We start from the raw sequence: 18,512 nt of genomic DNA, 5'->3' as shown, positions 1-18,512 counted from the left end.
AGGAAGAGTGGGTGTTTCAAGAAGGCTGTTTCTCAGGCAACTCGGTCATGTCCAACTCTTTGAGACCCCATGGACGGTAGCCCGCCAGGCTCCACTGTCCGTGGGCTCTCCCAGGCAAGAATCCTGGAGTGGGTTCCTATTTCCTTCTCCGAGAAGAAGGCTGTTAGTCGGACAGTTTTCTTTTTTCACTGGGTGGGCTCGGATCAGGGAAAAGGGCACCCAATACACTTCCCCCATGAACAGACGCGCGGCCGGAAGAGGGCGCTCGGCGCACAGCCGCCTGGCGGGGGCGGTGCTTCGGCGGCGGGGGCGCAGGCGCACTCGTGGCCGCCGCGTGCGAGGCGGCTGTTCCCCAGCGGAGGCGGGTGAGCCGCTCGGCGCAGGCGGAGGGCGGGAGCGTGGGCGGGCGCGCGGGGACCGGAGACACCTGGGGCGGCAGGGGTGGACTGCAGTGGGAGGCCTCGGGGCGTCCTCGACCTGGCGCGGCCTGTGGGAGACTCGGCGCCGCTCTCTCGACCCTCTGGCCTCCAGAGAGCCGTGTCGGCCGGAGTGCGGCGCCCTGTACACGCCGCAGGCCTCGCGGCAGGGGCAGGCTGAGGACCGGGGGTCGGGGGAGAAGGCCCCAGACTTCGGGGAGGGGCCCTGGGGGCGCCACGAGGAGCCCAGGGGTCTGCGGGCGCCGGGCCTCCTGGTGAAATGTACCTGTCGGGCCTCGGTTTGCCAATTTTTCAAAGCAGTCATGGCCCCTGCGCGGCCCGAGTGCTCGCAGCACCCCGTGAGCGCGCTGACCTGGAGTCACCTTTATCTACTCTTCTGCCTAACAGATCGAGTCCGTGGCCGGAACTCCTGAGCCCTTAGGACTTAATCTTTCCTTTTGTTTGTTTTCACACGGCATCCAGTTCACCCCCTTAAAGCGCACGGCTCAGTGTCTTTTTAGTTTAGTCACGAGACACAGGCCTCGCTCCCTGCCTTCACCCAGCCGCACTCTCCTTGTCCCTCAGATTTAATGTCCCTTTCTCAAGAAACCTTCTCTGACCCTTGGCTGGGTGAGGGACCCCGTGTGCCAGTCTCTCAGGACCTGAATTCCACTTTGTGGTGTGCGTGTGCGTGCTTAGTCGTGCCCCACTCTTATGGACTGTAGCCCAGCGGGCACCTCTGTCCATGGAATTCTCCAGGCAAGAGTACTGGAGTGGGTTGCCACTTCCTTCTCCAGGCGGTCTTCCCAACGCGGAGACCTAAGCCGCATCTCTTGAGTCTCCAGCTCTGGCAGGGGAGTTCTTGACCACTGTGCATGCTCGGTTGCTTCATTCAGCGCGTCCGGTTCTTTGTGACCCTATGGACTGTATCCTGCCAGGCTCCTCTGTCCGTGGGATTCTTCAGGCAAGAATAGTGGAGTGGGTTGCCATGCTCTCCTCCAGGGGATCTCCCCAATCCAGGGATCGAACCTGGATGTCCTGCATTACGGGTAGATTCTTTACTGTCTGAGCCACTGGGGGAAGCCGGCACCATCTGTAGTATTTAGCTAATGCTTGGGTTTTTTTTTTTAATCCTCTGTTAATGTGTAAATTTCTTGGGGTGAAGGGTCACCTTGATTGTTTCTGTAACTCCAGCATCTAGCACTTTATGGGTGCTTGATGACTGTTTCAGCACACACACGTGCCTTCTGTGTGTCAGACACTGTGCTAAGGATACAGCCATGAACAAAATTAACTCCCTGCTCTTGTGGAGCTTACGTTCCAGAGGGGGAATGAATACAAAGAGAAATAATTAAATATATACCGTGGTGAAAAATGCTGTGAAGCAAATTAGGCAGGACTGTCGTGTGGTCAGAGAAGGTCTCAAGTGAGGCTTGGGTACACGGGTGGGTGAGCCACGTGGGCGCCCTGAAGCGTGGTTAGGTGTGTGAAGGCCAGCAAAGGAGGCCAGAAGGAGGAGGAGCAGGAGAGGCAAACGGTGAACTAGGAGCCTTTGGCTCAAGGGCCCTTGGAGACAAGCCCTGGTGTGTGTAGAAGGAGCCTGAGTTAAGAAGAGAGAGGCCCAGCTGTGGCTCTTACCAGGTTCTTCTGTGTGACCTTGAGCCTCAGTTTAGCCCCTTTGAAATACCCAGCCCAGTATCTGGCACCTGGTGGCCGTGCCAGTTCCCTTCTTTGACCCTCGAATAGACTGTGGTGGCCTGTGTGGGCAAAGCTGGTGGCACCAAGCAGTCTAAATATCACTAGATTCAGCTCAGGTTGCTGGTTGCTCTGCTCTGCAGCCAGCGTGTTTACCTTTTGGGTGGTGTTTCTGGTTTGCTTTTGGGGGATGACCTCACCAGGTTCACCCCTAACAGGTGAAGGCCCAGGGTGGTTTGGGCCTACAAATGCGATGTTTGAGATCCTATGAGACAGCACATGTGATAGAGCTGTGGATTCAGAGCCCGAGGACCTGAGTTTGAGACCCGGCTCTGCCACCTGCTGGCTTCCTGTCTTCAGGACAGTCCCCTCCTCCTGCCTTTAGTTCCCCTCTGGTAAGTGGGACACCATTAGTATTCATTGATTGAGATTTCGTTATGTTCCCGGGCAGTGTTGACTACGGAGGGGTGACTAATACAGTAGAGTCTGTGTCCCCCAGAAGCTCACAGACATCTATGGGTAGCCGGTACGGTAGGGAGGGGTAAGACGTCCAAGTGCCCAACTGTGCCAGACCCTGCCCTAGGCACCGTACTGACGTGAGTTTGTGTGATCTTTGCAAACACCCCCCCCCCCCCCCAGGCCCCGTGAAATACATATTCCATTGTCCAGGTACAGAGGAGGCAGGAGGCCAGAGAAGGTGAGTTTCATAAGAGAAGATGGAAACAGACTTCATCCAACCAGACTTGGATAAAAAACATTCCACAGAGGCTGGTGCAGGGTATGTTTTTTGTAGGATGTGTCTGTGGGCGGCACTGTGGGGGCCCGACTGGAAGCAGAGAGTCTGATTAGGAGGCATTGTTACGAAGCTGGGAACAGAAGTAGTATCTAGGGAGGCTGCAAGGCTCAAGGGTGGGACATGGGGCTGGAGCCTTGACCGTGTGAAAAGAGACTGGAGGAGCAAGGGTTGTTCCGTTTCCAACTTAAGAGAACTTGCATGCAAGCTGGAGCCCTGGAGTTGGGGGGAGCAGAACCATTCTGTTCCTGTATTGCGACTTTCCTCATCCCGAAGAATAATTGCATATTTAAACAATGGGCTGTTCAGGCTTAATTTAGCTTGTATCAGTGCTCATTGGGGCAGAATTTGATTATTTTCTGTAGTTCCATTCTTTCATTTTTAATGTATGACTTTTCCCCCCATTTATTTTTAGGTGTCTTTTTGTCAGGACACAGGTTAGGGGAAGAGACAGTGGGGTTAAATGGAGCCAAAGCTCTATTTCTCAGCATCTCTGATGGTGATATTGTGCAGCTCCCAGGAAATTCCCTTTGTGACTTTGTTTTCATTCTTTTTCTTTATTCTGTCTCATTCTCCTGTATTCTGTCATCCTCTTTTGAAGAGTCCATAAACTCTTCAGAGTTTCCTAGGAGCTTTTTTGTTTGTTTTGTTTTGGTATTTCCCTGGTTACTCCTTTGGTTGTGTAAGTGACATTAGTCTTGGGACTTGTGTTTTCATCTGTATTCAGGGGGAAGCCATAGATGAGGTTCTTGGGTTTCTGAAAAGCATGGAACAAGGGTTTATGGAGAAGGTTGGAAAACAGGAGCTGGACATAGTATAGTCAAGTGCTTCCATGGATGCTGGGACCTGGTCTTGACAAGCCCTGGGGAGAGTTCTCGTTGGGGTCCTTAGCACTGATCTGGACATTTGTAAGTGTCTCAGATATGGACATAGGTGGTGTTAGGAGCAGGTAAGGGCATGGACTTTGGAATAAAATAGGCCTAGGTTTGATTCCTCACCTGACTGTGTACTAGCTGTGGGGCCTCTGGCAAGTTGCTTACCTCTAGAGTTCCAGTCCTTGTCTGTAAAATGGGGCTAATGATACCCAGTCCTTTAGACCATTCTGAGGATACATGACATAACACATGAAGAGCTCTCAGCACCTCCCTGACACACGTTAATCACTCCCTGAGTGGTAGGTGGTAAGACGCCATCAGCTGTGCAGAGGCTCAGGGTAGGAGAGCCAGGTAACCCATCAGGTGCTCCCCTCTGTGCTCCTAGGGCTGAGTCCAGAGTCACACACGGGCTAGATGCTCCGAATGGCCTTGCAGGAGTGGCTGACAGAGCTTGCTGAAGTTACTGTCTCTTTGTGCCCCATTTGTGCCTCGTATGTGATTGTTTCTGTGCTTTTGTTGTGGTGAATTGAATTGAATAACAGACAGGATCTGGTACCCCAGAGATTATGGCAGATTGTGACTCCGGACGGAATTAATAAAAAGCAAGACGGGGAAACAAAAGCTCCTTTGAGTCAAGTGCCAGGGCCATATGAGGGCCGGAGCGGAGAAGGCAGTCTGGGTTGCATTCCTTGCATTCCCAGGTAGAGGAGCTGGGAATGGCCCCATGAGCTCCAGTGCCCACGGAGCTGGTCAGAGCACAAGCAAACTGTGGTTTCTCCCTCTGGAGTATGTTTAAGAGTGAGATGGATAATGAGGGGGTGTGTCCAGAGAGAGGAGGGTCGGTGAGATGGGTGTTACAGCACTTTCAGCGAGCTTATCTCGGAAAATATAAGGCTGGGGTTCTGGGATGACTGACCTTGAATACTGACAGTCTGGGCTTGGCAGTAGGTTAGGGAGACTTTAGCTCCAAAAGGCGGAGCTCAGAACAGTGAGTAAAATTTTCCAGAGCAGATCTTAGCTCCGAAGTAAAAGGACTTCAGTGCACTGCTGAGAGGGAAGTTGAGGGAGAAAAACTGGGTGACTGCCCACCAGTAAGAAGAGATGTTTTGCCACCTGGTGTGCGGAGGTCGCTTTTAGGGCTTTGGCATCCTGGTTTTGAAGGGTGACCTACTTTACACTATTTCTATTCATTCAAGTTAACACCTTTTCCCGTGAGCCTGCTACTTCGGGTGTTTCTGTAAGTTTCTAATTCATTAAAGGCTGCAGGATGAGTAACCAGAGCTCACTTCTGATTTGGGAAAAAGCTAAATAAATTTCACCTGATCTGCAGTTTGATTTAAAAGGAAAAAAGGTCTATTTTTTTCTTCCCCTCTGATGTATGGAGAGCTTACTGAGTCGATGAAACCCACAAACGTCTCTTGATCTCAGTTTGCACCAAAGGCTTCCTTTAGCAGGCCATTCCTATTGTGGACATGTGTGCTCAGCCGTGTCCAACTCTTGGCGACCTCATGGACTGTGGCCCACCAGGCTCCTCTTATCTGTGGAATTTTTCAGACAAGAAGACTGGAGTGGGTTGCCGTTTCGTCCTCTAGGGGATCTTCCCAGTCCAGGGACTGAACCTGCATCTCTCGTGTCTCCTGTATCGGCAGGCGGGTCCTTTCAGATAGAAGCGCGAAAAGGGCATCTTGACTTACTGTTTTTCCTTTTGCTGCTCCTCCAGGGTCAGAGCAGGGCCCGGGAGAGGGAGGTCGTATCCGTGTGCTGCTGCCGTAAACCAGGCACGCGTGTCTCTTACTCCTCACATCAGCCTTGCCATGGCATGGGGCCCGCATGCTTCACGGTTCTACTCAGTCAGGACTCGGGGGCAGAGAAGTGGCCTAACTGTTGTTGTTGGAGAGAGGGAGGATTCAATCTTGACACCCCTTTGTGGAGTGGCCACTGCATGCCAGGCACTGTGGGAGGGACAGAGGAGGCAGAGCTGGGAAGAGTGGGGAGTGTGGGGATTTGGTTGCAGATGGCGTGGAGATTGGGGTTGATTGGGGAACGTCTTCAATACCCCACTCCACCACAAACACACACATACTCGAGACCCTTGGGTTGGTTCTGTGGATGCCATGTAAGGATATCAAGCAACGGGCTCAAAGATGAGAGAGTTTTGTTTTCAGAGGCTCAGTCTGGCTGAGCATAGGGAGGGATTGAAGAGGCAATGGTTGAGAAGGGTGTTAGGTTAATCCAGGCCTAAGGAGTCCTTGAAAAAGGAAAGGCCCCCTTTTCTCCAAGAACTTAGGGAGGTTGGGGCACTGGAGCTGGAGCCAGAGCCCACAACCCAGCTCCATCACTCACTGGTTGTGTGTTCGTGGGCACGTCAGCCCACTTTTCAGCCTCAGTTTCCACATCTGCAAAGTGGGATAATAATGCTTTTCATCAGAGGGTTGTAAAACAACCTGCACTGTGCTTAGCGTCTTGGTTGGCTCTCAGGTGAAGACAGGTTTTTGTGGTGGAGGGGAGTTGAGGATACTCTGGTCTGAGGGCCTCTCTAGACTCAGTGAAATAGGAGGTGTCGGTGACCTGCAAGAGTTCCTGTGGATGAGCTGGAAGCTGGAAGAAGCCTGGAGTATCTGGGTGGGAAAGTAGGGTGTTTCTGCCAGAGGTGATGCCCAGAAGTACCGAGGCATGGAGGAGGCAGTGGTCCTCACTTTACAGTGGGCAGGAGAACAGGACCGTCTGTTAACCTTTGGACCGAAAAGGCAGGGAGGAGGCTGAGTTGTTGTTTTCTCAAGCTTGGGGAGTGCTTGGATTTTGAGGTCATTCAGTCAGCAAGCACTGATGGAGGAATCCACTGGGTGCCCAGGGCTGTCCTGGGCACCGAGGCGGAGGGTCTGACACAGGCCTTGCCCTCGTGGGGTTTGATTGGGCAGGGAGATGGACAGGAAAGCAGAGGATGATTCCTACACGTACAGCAGGCTGTGGGCAAACAGATAAGGAGGTGAGTCTCATTCCATGTTGGGGTAGGAGGAATTAGCCAAAAGGAAATGATTGAAAGAGTGTTAGAAGCTCAGAGATCAAGGGAAATCCCTGGAGGACTGGGTAAGGATCTAGACATTTCTGGAAGGCCAGGCAACAAGATCTTCCAGAAAAGTTCAAAGCAGGAAGAGGCTGATTCAGTCCCACATAGGGATGCTTGACAGAGAAGGCAGTGGCACCCCACTCCAGTACTCTTGCCTGGAAAATCCCGTGGACAGAGGAGCCTCGTAGGCTGCAGTCCATGGGGTCACGAAGAGTCAGACACGACTGAGCGACTTCCCTTTCACTTTTCACTTTCATGCATTGGAGAAGGAAATGGCAACCCACTCCGGTGTTCTTGCCTGGAGAATCCCAGGGATGGGGGAGCCTGGTGGGCTGCCGTCTGTGGGGTCACACAGAGTTGGACACGACTGAAGTGACTTAGCAGCAGCAGCAGGCATGCATGAGCTCATTATCTGGCTCTTTGTAACTCTCCACAAGAACCTGTTTCCGAGGCGGCGGATGTCCACGTGACCTGTGCCCAGGCGGCCTGTGCTCAGTGTGCCCAGTCGCTCAGTCCTGTCCGACTCTTTGTGACAGGGTGTCTGGAGTGTGTCATCAGAGCGCGAGTTTGCCTGGACTCAGTAGCGAGTCGTGGGTGATGCGTTGAGGTGTGCTGGGAAGGGGCCAGATCAAGAGGGGGTCTTGGAGGAAGGCAGTATGGAATCTATTCTATAGACCAGTGCTTTTCCAAAGTTCAGTACTGCTTTCATGACTCTTGGCATATCCAGATTTCAACTGCATTCTCACTTGCTTGATACATTTTAAAAAATCACTTTTCTGCCCGTTCATTTTTTAAACTGTTTTAAGCTGTGATACCTATGAGATGATGGAATTTTTTTCTCATTACACATGAAAATAAATATCAAAGCATGACAATAAAAAGATGTTGGTCCATATACTGCTTAAAATATTTTCATCTTCGTCCCATGTTTTGGGGAAAGTTGTCATGAGTGATGAGGCTGGAGTGGACATCAGGGGCTTTAAGCAGGAGCATGACTTGCTGTGATGTGTGTTTTGGAAAGATTCACCCTGGCTGTTGATTGCAGAATAAATTGGCAGACAGTAGATTGCTGGGAACTCTTGCAGGTGTCTGCCTGAGCTGTGATAAGAGTCTGAGCCAAGTGTATGCAGCGGAAATAGGAGGGGACAGATTTGAGGGGGTGTCCAGAGGTAGAATTTGTTAGGATTCAGAGACCAGTGGTGGGCTTCCCTGGTGGCTCAGTAGTAAAGAATCTTGCTGCAATGCAGGAGACCTGGGTTCAATCCCTAGGTCAAGAAGATCCCTTGGAGAAGGGAATGGCTACCCACTTCAGTATTCTGCCCAGAGAATTCCATGGACAGGGGAGCCTGGCTGGCTACAGTCCATGGGGTCACAAAGAGTCGGAGACGACTCAGCGACTAACGTGCATACACACACAGAGACCGGTGGCGCAGGGATTGAGGAGAAGGCGGGCTGTCTCTGTGATGGCTTTGGGAAGTCAGAGGTGTCTCTGATGAGGCAGGGAGCCAAGGTAGGGGCTAAGGTCAAATTCAAAGAGCAGGATGTGAGAAGTAAGCCTTCCTAGCTGCAGGGTTTGACTACAGGTTTAGCAATGGTGATATGAAGTTCCTTGTGCCTTAAATAATAGCAAACCCATGCTTTAAATTAAATTAAAGCATTTTAAACTCTTCTGAGTGGACCCACACAGGCATTCTCTGCTTGTTATTACTGAGAATGACTAAGTATTATAATTGAGCTGAAAATAATCTCCCACCCATACTTGCTGGGTTGGTTTCTAAGTATTGAGTTTTTAAGTAATGTAACAAAGTTGCATTCTCTCCAAGTGTTAATTTTAAAAACTGCAGATGGTAACCATCTGTTACACGACTAGCATTTTACAATGTTTGATTAGCACTTTATATAGTTTGGGGAAGCCTGCCCAGGGAGTCTGCCCTGCCCATCAGGTTGGGGATTTCGGGTATGTTTTCTGTGGGTGGCCCTTGAAAGTCTTTGTCCCCACCATATGTGGTTCCCCTCTCTGCTGTGCTGAAGTGTGGCTAGTTGGACTGGCAGGTTGCACCCTGCCCTGTTCGCACTCTTTCTTAGAGCTGGAGCCATCGGAGCTCACTGGGGATGCAGAATGTGGGAGGGCTGGATCTCTCCATCAGTCAGGACTCTCTTGGTTGCAAGTGACAAAACAGCGAACCCAAATCTAGGGGTGGGACTATCTTCAGGGGCATGGTGTTTGGGCTCAGGTGACTTCTTCAGACTTGGTGTCACTCAGGGTCTCAGGTCTGCCATCTGCCATGTGGCTTCAGTCTCAGGCTTCAAGAGGAGGCAAGATGGCTTCTTTGAGGGTGAAGACCTCTCAGCATCAAGTCTAAGTGGAGCCGTTTCATTCACCCCTGCAGAGGCAGTGAGATCTGCTCTGATTGGACCAGCTTGTCACGTGCCCATCTGTGAGCCAGTCCCAGCGACCACGTAGATGAAGGGCTCTGAATGGTCAGGCCTGGAGTGGAGCCCCATCCAGACCTTGGGGGCAGAGACCTGGAAGGGTGGATCCCCAGTGGCTTGTCCCAGGATGTTACCAGGTGGGAGGATGGGTGGTGGGGGCCAGCAGCCACTAGCCCACCCCAGTATGAGAGTGAGAGGCCAAAATACAAGGAGCACTTGGGAAATTTAGCTGTGGAGATAGACAGACATTGTTACCAGGAAGATAATATGCTGGAAATGGAATGAAAGAGCTTCTGAAACTAGCTCCTTAGTAAGTTTCCTCTCCTAGTTTGGCTCTTCCTTAGTTTCCTCTCCTAGTTTAGCTCCTTAGTAAGTTTCCTTTCCTAGTTTAAGATAGATTAGATTTAGTATTCTAGTTCTTTATTTTTTAGAGGGGATGCAGGTTGTGTGTCTTCTTTTTATGTTACTTTTAAACCAAGGCCAACCACTTAATCTTGGTCTTTTAGCTCCTCCATTTGGAACACAGTGAGCCTCTCTCTAAGAGGGGAAATCTGTGCAGAGGAGATAACAGGAGATAACAGATTCTGTTCAGTCCAGTTCGACAAACGGCATGAAGTGAAGTGTTGGGGCCCGGGCCAGGCTCTGGAGGCCTGGCAGCAGGTGAGTCCCCGGCAATATGGGAAGTGCTATAACAGCTTCAGAAACAGGGCACTGCAGCCCCCCCCCCCCCCCCCCCCCCCACACACACACCAAGCAAGGGACAGTCATGAAGGGCTTCCTGGAGGAAGTGATACTGAGCTGGCCCTGGAAGGACAAGCACGGGTTCCTCAGGTGGAGGAGATGGGGAAGGGAGCTCCAGGCTAAGGGGGCCGTGTGTGCATAAGCATAAGAGGTGACCTACTTGCTGGCTCAGGGGATCTGGGAGAAGATCCTTGCATCTGACAGTGGGGTGAGCCCAGCACACTGGTTCCAGAGCTCATCCTGGTGTCAGTGTGGCGGCGGCTGGGGAGTGACAGGCTACAGGCAGGGACATCAGGCAAGATGCTCTGGTCGAGGTCCAGGCAGGATCCTGTGCGCATCTTGTTCCATTGCAGGCCTGGTTGTTTTGGGGTGAGATTGTGTTTCTAATTAGCTGCTGGTGATGTCAGTGCTGCCGAACCACACTTTGAATAGTGAGGCTCAGACTTCTGGACATTTTCTCCACTCTCCGCTCCATCCTCCTGAAGTCAGCTGGTTTCTCCATGATTGCGATGCAGGCTCTTCTCACTTGTCAGTCTCCAGAAGAAAGACCCCAGGATGCAGCTGTGCCTCCCACCTTCGTCCTTGTGGGCCTGCTCGGGGATGAGCCTTCTGCAGGGCTGATGCCCAGCCTGAGCTCAGGGGCTCGGTTCTGTGGGGATCTGGCCTCCATTCACACTGGGTCAAATACGCCTGCTTCCCAGAGTGCTGGGAGCTGGGGACCAGGGCAAAGTATTGGTTGGATGCCTAGAAGTGATGCTGTGTGTTTTTCAGGGTCTGAGGTCTGGCGGATGGCCCCACTACCGGGGGCAGAGCTGGTCCAGACGCCGCTGCAGCTCTACCGATACCTGCTGCGCTGTTGCCGGCAGCTGCCCACCAAGGGCATCCAGGAGCATTACAAGCATGCCGTCAGGCAGGTGTGAGCAGGGTACACTGGGCTTGGGGTGGCGGTAGGGGTTCCTGTGATAGGGGGCGCGTCACAGGGTTGGGGGCCAGCGGCAGCGGCAGGGCTGGTCTTTCAGGTGGTGATGGTGTGGGGTGGTGGCATTTGAGTAAGAGCTACCAGAAAGCAGTGCTGGGCAGCCCAGCTCCTCTCTGGTTTCTGTTTAGGAAACGGAATGCATCATCTGGGCATGCCCACTCTGTGCCAAGGCTTGAATAAGACAGCTGAAGGGATAGTGAAAATTGAGTGCGAGACACAACATCATTTTGACAGGAGTGATCCCAGATTGGATCCCGGACCAGAAAAAAAGATGATAAAGAAGATGACTGGGAAATTCATAAAGCTGAAATATGGACTGTAGATTAGATAATAGTATTATGTCAGTGTTTCTGATTTTGATTGCTGTGGCCAAGTAAGAGAATGCCCGTGTTTACACATCTGAAGTATTCAAGGATGAAGGGCATGATACCTGAAACTTTTAAATGCTTTCTCAGATTTTTATACAAACCCATATAGAGAATGATAAAGCCAGCGTGGCAAAATATTAACAGTTGGTGTTTCCAGTAGGGAATTCTTTTCGTATTATTCTTATGGCTTTTCTGTAGGTTAGAAATTATTTCCAAATAAAAAGTTAAAAACTAAAATGTATAGAAATATGATGTGGAAAGTAAAAAAGTAGCAACAGAGAGCTGTTGGAAATATGGAGAAGGAGCAATTAACTATCTGAGGGAATCAGAGAGGACTTCCTGCAGGTGAGCATTTGAGTTGCTCCTAAAGATAAGTAGGAGGGCATGTAGGGTCGAGTGGCAGGTCAGAGGAAGTAACCAGTTCTTTTGAAGGGCTGCGACTGCCACACCAGTGAACCTGAGTCTCATGTTGGTCCTCAAAGGTGAACATCTGGCCAAAGCAAACAGCAGACCACTGTTTGGTGGCCACAGTGGCCACACATTGTGCCACTTTGGGCCTGGCTGGATTTTCCAAAGCCCCCTTCCCCACTCCCCTTCCTTCCCTGCCTGGCTTTCCAGCAGGGGCCCAGAGAAACTGTTCTTCCCCGGGGAGAAGGCATGCGGCGAGCTCAGCCCGCTGACAGCAGGCTTCCTGGGAGCAGCAGAGAGATGGAAGCGTCCGTTAGGCCCCTGCTGCCTGATAACCTTTGGACCTAGCTTGATTTGGGGTTAACTCGGGGCCAGTCTTCCCTTTCACGGCTGCCCTGCTGGTAGGAGCACAGGCTGTGTAGTCAGACAGTCCTGGATTCAGATGCTGCTGCTCTTGCCTAGTGGTGAGTTAGGGTTTTGGAGCCTGTTTGCTCACCTCAGGGCGGGATCGTAATAACTGTGTGTGGAGGGGAAAGAGCAATGCCAAATACCCTGTGCCCGCCGCATGCCTGGCCCTCGACTCAGCTCTGAAGCTGCCAGTCCTGGTTTTTGCCAAGTCATTGTGTCTTATCCTTAAACCCCCAGAGTTTCCGGGTTCATTCGGATGAGGACAACCCTGAGAGGATACAGCAGATTATTAAGAGAGCCATAGAAGATGCCGACTGGATCCTGAACAAAGTAAGCCCTTGGCTCCTGTTTCCACCTTCAGGTTGGGAGTTGAGGGCTATAATCTCCGTGACCACTAGGGGTCGCCCCAGCCCCACAGTTGAGACTGATGAGTGTTTCCCCGCCCGCCCCTGCCAACTCCCATTGCAGTTTCTGCAAAGGGGTGCACATCCTCAATCCCTAAAGGCAAACTTCTGCCCAACATTGCTGAATAAGCTAAGATGAGGCTACAGGAAGACGGAAGAGAGGAGTCTCTGGGCAGCAATAGTACCAAAGCCGACAGCCGCCTTGTGACGGCTCAGAGAGGAAAGCTGGGTGGGTGAGGCCGGGTTACTGAGGAAGCATTCAAGTATCTGTTTTGGTGGAGGCAGGAAGGGAGTCAGAATATAGACAGGCTTGCCGGGCCTCACACTTTGGTATTAGAGCAGCCTGAGAGCTGGAACATACCCCACCTTCCGGTCCTTCTGAGTCAGATCCTCCAGCTGTGGGCTCTAGGATTCGTTTTTCAAACTCAGGGATCAGACCAGATGGTTTCTGAATGTTGTCTTCTAGAACCTGAGATGCTTTTTTTGCCCTCTGAATAAGACTCAGCTTGAAGAGAAGGCCGGACCCACCACAGTTTTCAGTTCCAGTGTTCCGGTGTCATTCTTGTCCCCTCTCCCCAACTCCATCAGCTTCCTTTTCCACTGGTACCAGCTAGAGACTTGACCATCTGCTGCCCGCTGACAGGGTCCTACCATCTCCATGAAGCCCCTGCAGGAGGCGGCTGAGGCCTAGTGACCACAGTTCTCAGGATTTCCTGGGTCCTCCCTTCCCTGCCGGGTTCCCTCACCCACTCCTAATGATCTCTCTGTCTTACAGTATAAAAACTGAGACTCCAGGGCGTGAAGAGTGCAGCTGCCTTGGAGACGCTGACATGGAGAGCCTTCGCTTCGCCCAGCCCTAGCAGCAGCAGCAGCAGCCGTGCTGGGATATCCACGCTTCACCCAGCCCTAGCAGCAGCAGCAGCCGTGCTGGGATATCCACCGGCCTGGTTGGCTGGGAGCAGGAAGTCAGCGATAGGAGAAGCTGTCGTTTGCTCAGACTGCACTTCCTGCCACATTTGTGTCCCCAGTGTCCTTCACATTTGCTTTTCCAGCTGGTGATGAGGTGAGCTTTGGGGAGAAGGTGTTTTCTCACTTTGCTCTGAAAGTGATTCATTTACTCTGGACATCGTCGTTTGAGAGGCGGAGCTGGCGTCCCCTCACACAGCAGCCTGTGCAGAGCACAGGGCCTGGGCTTTACAGTCAGGCTGATCTGGGTTTGGAGCTCAGCTCACTGGCTTTTCAAGGGTGTTGGCTTCAAGTCCATTTCTTCCTTCATTAGGATTAGATGAAATCAAAGAGCCTGACACAGGACACGGTATGTGGTGGGGCGGGTGAATGTCCTTCTGAGGAAGCCGGCCTCTGGCGCTCTTGCGGTGCTCACGCGTCTCTCTGGCTCACTCCACATCAGCTCTTAGCTCTCTGTGTGTCTTCTGTCCCTGCTTGTCATCCCAGGCCCCGAGCCCTCACAGTTGCACTGTGCCCGGGCATCCGCCCAGCAGCTGCTCTTCCTGACACCGACCCTCCCAGCCCAGAGAGACAGAAGCCCTGGTCCTTATCTTCGTGGGATCTGTTGTGTCTCAGAGTGCCGAAACAAAAAATGCCAGGGCAGCTGCAGTAGATGCCGATGGGTTCAGGCTGCGTGTGACCAGCCCTTGCCTACTTCGGCTCCATCTTAGAAGGCGAGGGAGGAGGAGCAAGCAAGCAGTCATGAGGGTCGTCGTGAGCCTGAAGTCCGTGGAGAAGGCAGACCTGGGTCATGTCCCAGCTCCACACAAAGTGCTCTCGGGTAACTCACCTCACCTCCTTCAGTCCTGGTTTCCCATCTATCCAGGCAGTAATGACCGTACCTACCTCATGGGGCCGCAGTGAGGAGTCATAAGCCCTAATGTATACCAAGTACTTCACCCAGGACCTGGCCTGGGGAGCCAAGGAGACGGGAGCTCCTTTTCAAGAGATTGAGCCCTTTTCAAGAGATTGACTAAGTTGGGTCTGTGAATGTACCAAACCCTCTACATTTAAGAGGGGAAGGACAGCAGCAGGGTGAGAGGGAGGAAGCGGGGAGGGCAAGCAGGGAACATTGGGGTGACCGGCTGGAGCGGATGGAGCAGCGAGAAGATGCAAGGAGAGACCACACCAGTGGTGAGTGTCCCCCGAGGACTCCCAGCCAGAGGATGAGCTTGCAATCACGTGACTTACAGTGACCCGGATACGCCCATGTGCGCTCAGCCGGTCAGCAGATCATGAAGTAAATACGTCAGAGCTCTGGTGTAGGTTCCCTACTGTGTGCTGTCGTGTTTGATGTTGAGGGTTAGAGGCAGGCAGACAGAAAGCTGCCAGGAGGGATCATTCTTTCATGTTTCAACTCATTACTTGAAATGTCCGGTCCTAGGTAAAGATAACATTTCAGAACTTGCGTGAAGGTTGAGGCATCTCTCTTCCAGGTGGGATCTGCCCCCGTGGGAAACCTGCTGTCAGAGGAGGGGACCACGGGCAGGCCGCCTTTGGTAGCTTGGGGTTGGGGAGTGGCAGGGGGCGCCTGGCAGACAGGCAGTTTCACCAAAGGCTCAGAATAGCACCGCTTGCTCAGGAAGTCCCACGCCGTTCTGTGTGGGTGAGGCGGCGTGGACTGAAGAGATGGTTGTGCAGCCATCTCTTCGTGTACTTGTCTCCTGTCTGAGGGTGAACCCCTTGCGGGCAGGGACCGTGCGCTGGCCAGCTGTGTGCCTGCTGCCCCAGTGGCGAGCTTTGAGCATTTGCTGATGGGAGGATGATAAGCCAGGCAGACTGATGTGCTGCTTCTGTTGGAGTGTCTATTGCTTGCTAATAATGGGGGATGCTGGGAGGTGGTGATTATTTCCTGGCCAACCACTGACATATGTGTGTGTGTTCTTATCACTGATGCTCAAATAAAGTCTTATTACTACTATGGAAGCAGTTTTGACTTCGAGAATCTCCTGAAAGGATTTTGGGGATTCCTTGGACTGCACTTGAAGGTCACTGTCTCTGTGTGTAATCTGAATAAAGCAGAATACTAAGAGGATTTTTACCTCCTTTCTTGATACCATGGCTTTGTTACTTTGCCTAAGATTGTATTTTTTTTTTTTTTAAAGAACCAGTGTCATCTGATTGCTTTGCATTCAGCGTTTAACATGAAGAAAATCTTGGAAGACATGATGTGAGGGGAAGCAGAAAACACCTTCGTCATGCTTAAGCTCAGTCTTCATAGAGGAAAGAATGTTTTTTTCAGGTGAACAAGAGAGGCAAGAAGAGCATGCCAGATAGAAGGAGACGTATGAGCAAGGACAGGTTAGGGTGCTGAGGAGGGTGAGGAATCTAATTGCAAGGGACAAGGGTACCGGATAACAGCATCGACAGGGCAGGAGGGAGGTTAGCAGTGGGGGTAAGAAAACCCACATTTGTTTGGGAATGGGAACAGGTGAGACCGGTGATTCAAGAGGCCTGCTTTGGTCCAGTGGCTGAAGTGAACAGGCATAGTGGCCTCAGGCTCAGCCAACCTCAAGGTTATGAGCCCTAGTCAGTTTCAGAGGTCTAATGAAGCTCCTCTTCTGCATTCATTGCTCAAAGCTGAACGAGAACAGCGTACCTCCCCAGATGTCAGTGAGAAGGGATCCACTCTCTCCACAGATGCTGTGTCTCCATGGTATTGACAGCCATTGATAGCAGTTAGGAGGTAGAAATAGATTCTGATGGTTTGGAGAACCCGGACCTTGATGGCGCTAGTGGTAAAGACCCTGCCTGCCAGTGCAGGAGACGTAAGAGATGTGGGTTCTGTCCCTAGGTTGGGAAGATCTCCTGGAGGAGGGCATGGCAACCCACTCCAGTATTGTTGCCTGGAGGGTCCCAGTGGACAGGGAAGCCTGGTGGCCTATAGTCCATAGGGTCTCAAAGAGTTGGGCACAACTGAAATGACTGAGCGCGACCTTGAATGAAGCTCAGTGCCTTCTCAAGGGCATGCCCCTCCTTTGGGACACACTGCTATCCATGTAGACCCCTGGACTCAGACTGGGTATTTATGGAATTAAAGGCCTCACTACTTTACCAGTGAGTTCCAGAGGCAAGGATCATGACTTCAATGCATGCAACAAATGTCTGTGAAGCTGCTACACTGTGCAAGGCATTTGCTAAATGTTGGTGAAAGCGAAAGTTGCTCAGTTGTCCAACTCTGAGCAAACCCCAACCCCCAACCATGGGGTTTGCGACCCCATGGACTGTAGCCTGACAGGCTCCTCTGTCCATGGAATTCTCCAGGCCAGAATACTGGAGTGGTAGCCGTTCCCTTCTCCAGGGGATCTCCCCAACCCAGGGATCCAACCCAGATCTCCTGCATTGCAGGCAGATTCTTTACCATCTGAGTCACCAGGAAAGCTATAATTTCCTTGCTGAGTGTTGGTGGGTACCTTCGTTTAGGGCCTTAACCTGGATCCCAATCACATTTTCTTAGTTACTTAATTCATTGGTTCAACAAACATTAAGCACCTTTTATATATCAAAAATTCCATCTGTAATTCTGTTAGGGTTGGGTTCAGTTCAGTTCAGTCGCTGTCATGTCCGACTATTTGCGACCCCGTGAGCTGCAACACGCCAGGCCTCCCTGTCCATCACCAACTCCTAGAGTTCACCCAAACTCATGTGCATCGAGTCGGTGATGCCATCCAGCCATCTCATCCTCTGTTGTCCCCTTCTCCTCCTGCCCCCAATCCCTCCCAGCATCAGGGTCTTTTCCAGTGAGTCTACTCTTCGCATGAGGTGGCCAAAGTATTGGAGTTTCAGCCTCAGCATCAGTTCTTCCAGTGAACACCCAGGACTGATCTCCTTTAGGATGGACTGGTTGGATCTCCTTGCAGTCCAAGGGACTCTCAAGAGTCTTCTCCAGCACCACAGTTGAAAGGCATCAATTCTTCAGCACTCAGCTTTTTTCACAGTCCAACTCTCACATCCATACATGACTGCTGGAAAAACCATAGCCTTGACTAGATGGACCTTTGTTGGCAAAGTAATGTCTCTGCTTTTAAATATGCTGTCTAGATTGGTCATAACTTTCTTTCCAAGGAGTAAGTGTCTTTTAATTTCATGGCTGCAATCACCATCTGCAGTAATTTTGGAGCCCAGGAAAATAAAGTCTGACACTGTTTCCCCATCTATTTCCCATGAAGTGATGGGACCAGATGCCATGATCTTCGTTTTCTGAATGTTGAGCTTTAAGCCAACTTTTTCACCCTGCTCTTTCACTTTCAGCGAGGCTTTTTCGTTCCTCTTCACTTTCTGCCAGAAGGGTGGTGTCATCTGCATATCTGAGGTTATTGATATTTCTCCCGGCAATCTTCATTCCAGCTTGTGCTTCTTCTAGCCCAGCATTTCTCATGATGTACTCTGCATATAAGTTAAATAAGCAGGGTGACAATATACAGCCTTGACGTACTCCTTTTCCTATTTGAACCAGTCTGTTGTTCCATGTCCAGTTCTAACTGTTGCTTCCTGACCTGCATATAGTTTTCTCAAGAGGCAGGTCAGGTGGTCTGGTCTTCCCATCTCTTTCAGAATTTTCCACAGTTGATTGTGATCCACACAGTCAAAGGCTTTGGCATAGTCAAAAAGGTTGGGTTATGGGTGTTTTAATTTCCTCTCCTTATTGATCTGTATGGTTTCTGGAGATACGGAGAGATTTCATTTTGGGCACTTTTGACTATCCACAGCAATCTAGTTTTTAATCAAACTAAATAAGTTTGTTTTTTTCCCCTATCAAGTTTCTGTTTATAGACATTAACCCACATTTATAAACATGACATAACATTTGCTGGCTGAGAAGTGGTTAATCACTTTCAAAATATGTTTTTCTGATGTTTGCACCTTTGGAAGGAATGATGCTAAAGCTGAAACTCCAGTACTTTGGCCACCTGATGCGAA

At 51.3% G+C, this 18,512-nt stretch overlaps 1 protein-coding gene across 3 annotated transcripts; it reads left to right on the top strand.

Moving 5' to 3' along the window:
- Nucleotides 1–345: 345 nt before the first annotated feature.
- On the top strand, nucleotides 346–15,617 carry LYRM9 (LYR motif containing 9). 3 transcript variants are annotated; one of them, XM_052657678.1, is made up of 5 exons: nucleotides 346–365; nucleotides 9,786–9,939; nucleotides 10,792–10,934; nucleotides 12,421–12,513; nucleotides 13,363–15,617. In XM_052657678.1, exons 3-5 carry the CDS (start codon nucleotides 10,809–10,811, stop codon nucleotides 13,372–13,374), a joined length of 231 nt encoding a protein of 76 aa, XP_052513638.1. In that variant the 5' UTR covers nucleotides 346–365; nucleotides 9,786–9,939; nucleotides 10,792–10,808; the 3' UTR covers nucleotides 13,375–15,617. The 3 variants fall into 3 exon arrangements, with proteins under 3 accessions (XP_052513638.1, XP_052513639.1, XP_052513637.1); XM_052657677.1 differs by lacking the exon at nucleotides 346–365 and adding an exon at nucleotides 9,150–9,284; XM_052657679.1 differs by lacking the exon at nucleotides 9,786–9,939 and having other exon boundaries at nucleotides 350–365.
- Nucleotides 15,618–18,512: the final 2,895 nt, after the last annotated feature.

This window comes from Budorcas taxicolor, chromosome 19 (assembly GCF_023091745.1).
Source record: "Budorcas taxicolor isolate Tak-1 chromosome 19, Takin1.1, whole genome shotgun sequence".
NCBI classification, from domain to species: domain Eukaryota; kingdom Metazoa; phylum Chordata; class Mammalia; order Artiodactyla; family Bovidae; genus Budorcas; species Budorcas taxicolor.
This window is presented reverse-complemented; position numbering and strand designations above follow the sequence as displayed.

Excerpts from the sequence above, each read along its gene's own strand:
- LYRM9 (XM_052657678.1), top strand. The coding sequence starts at position 10,809 with ATGGCCCCACTACCGGGGGCAGAGCTGGTCCAGACGCCGCTGCAGCTC. Across the intron at positions 10,935-12,420 it reads ACAAGCATGCCGTCAGGCAG|AGTTTCCGGGTTCATTCGGA; the intron begins GTGTGAGCAGGG and ends TTAAACCCCCAG.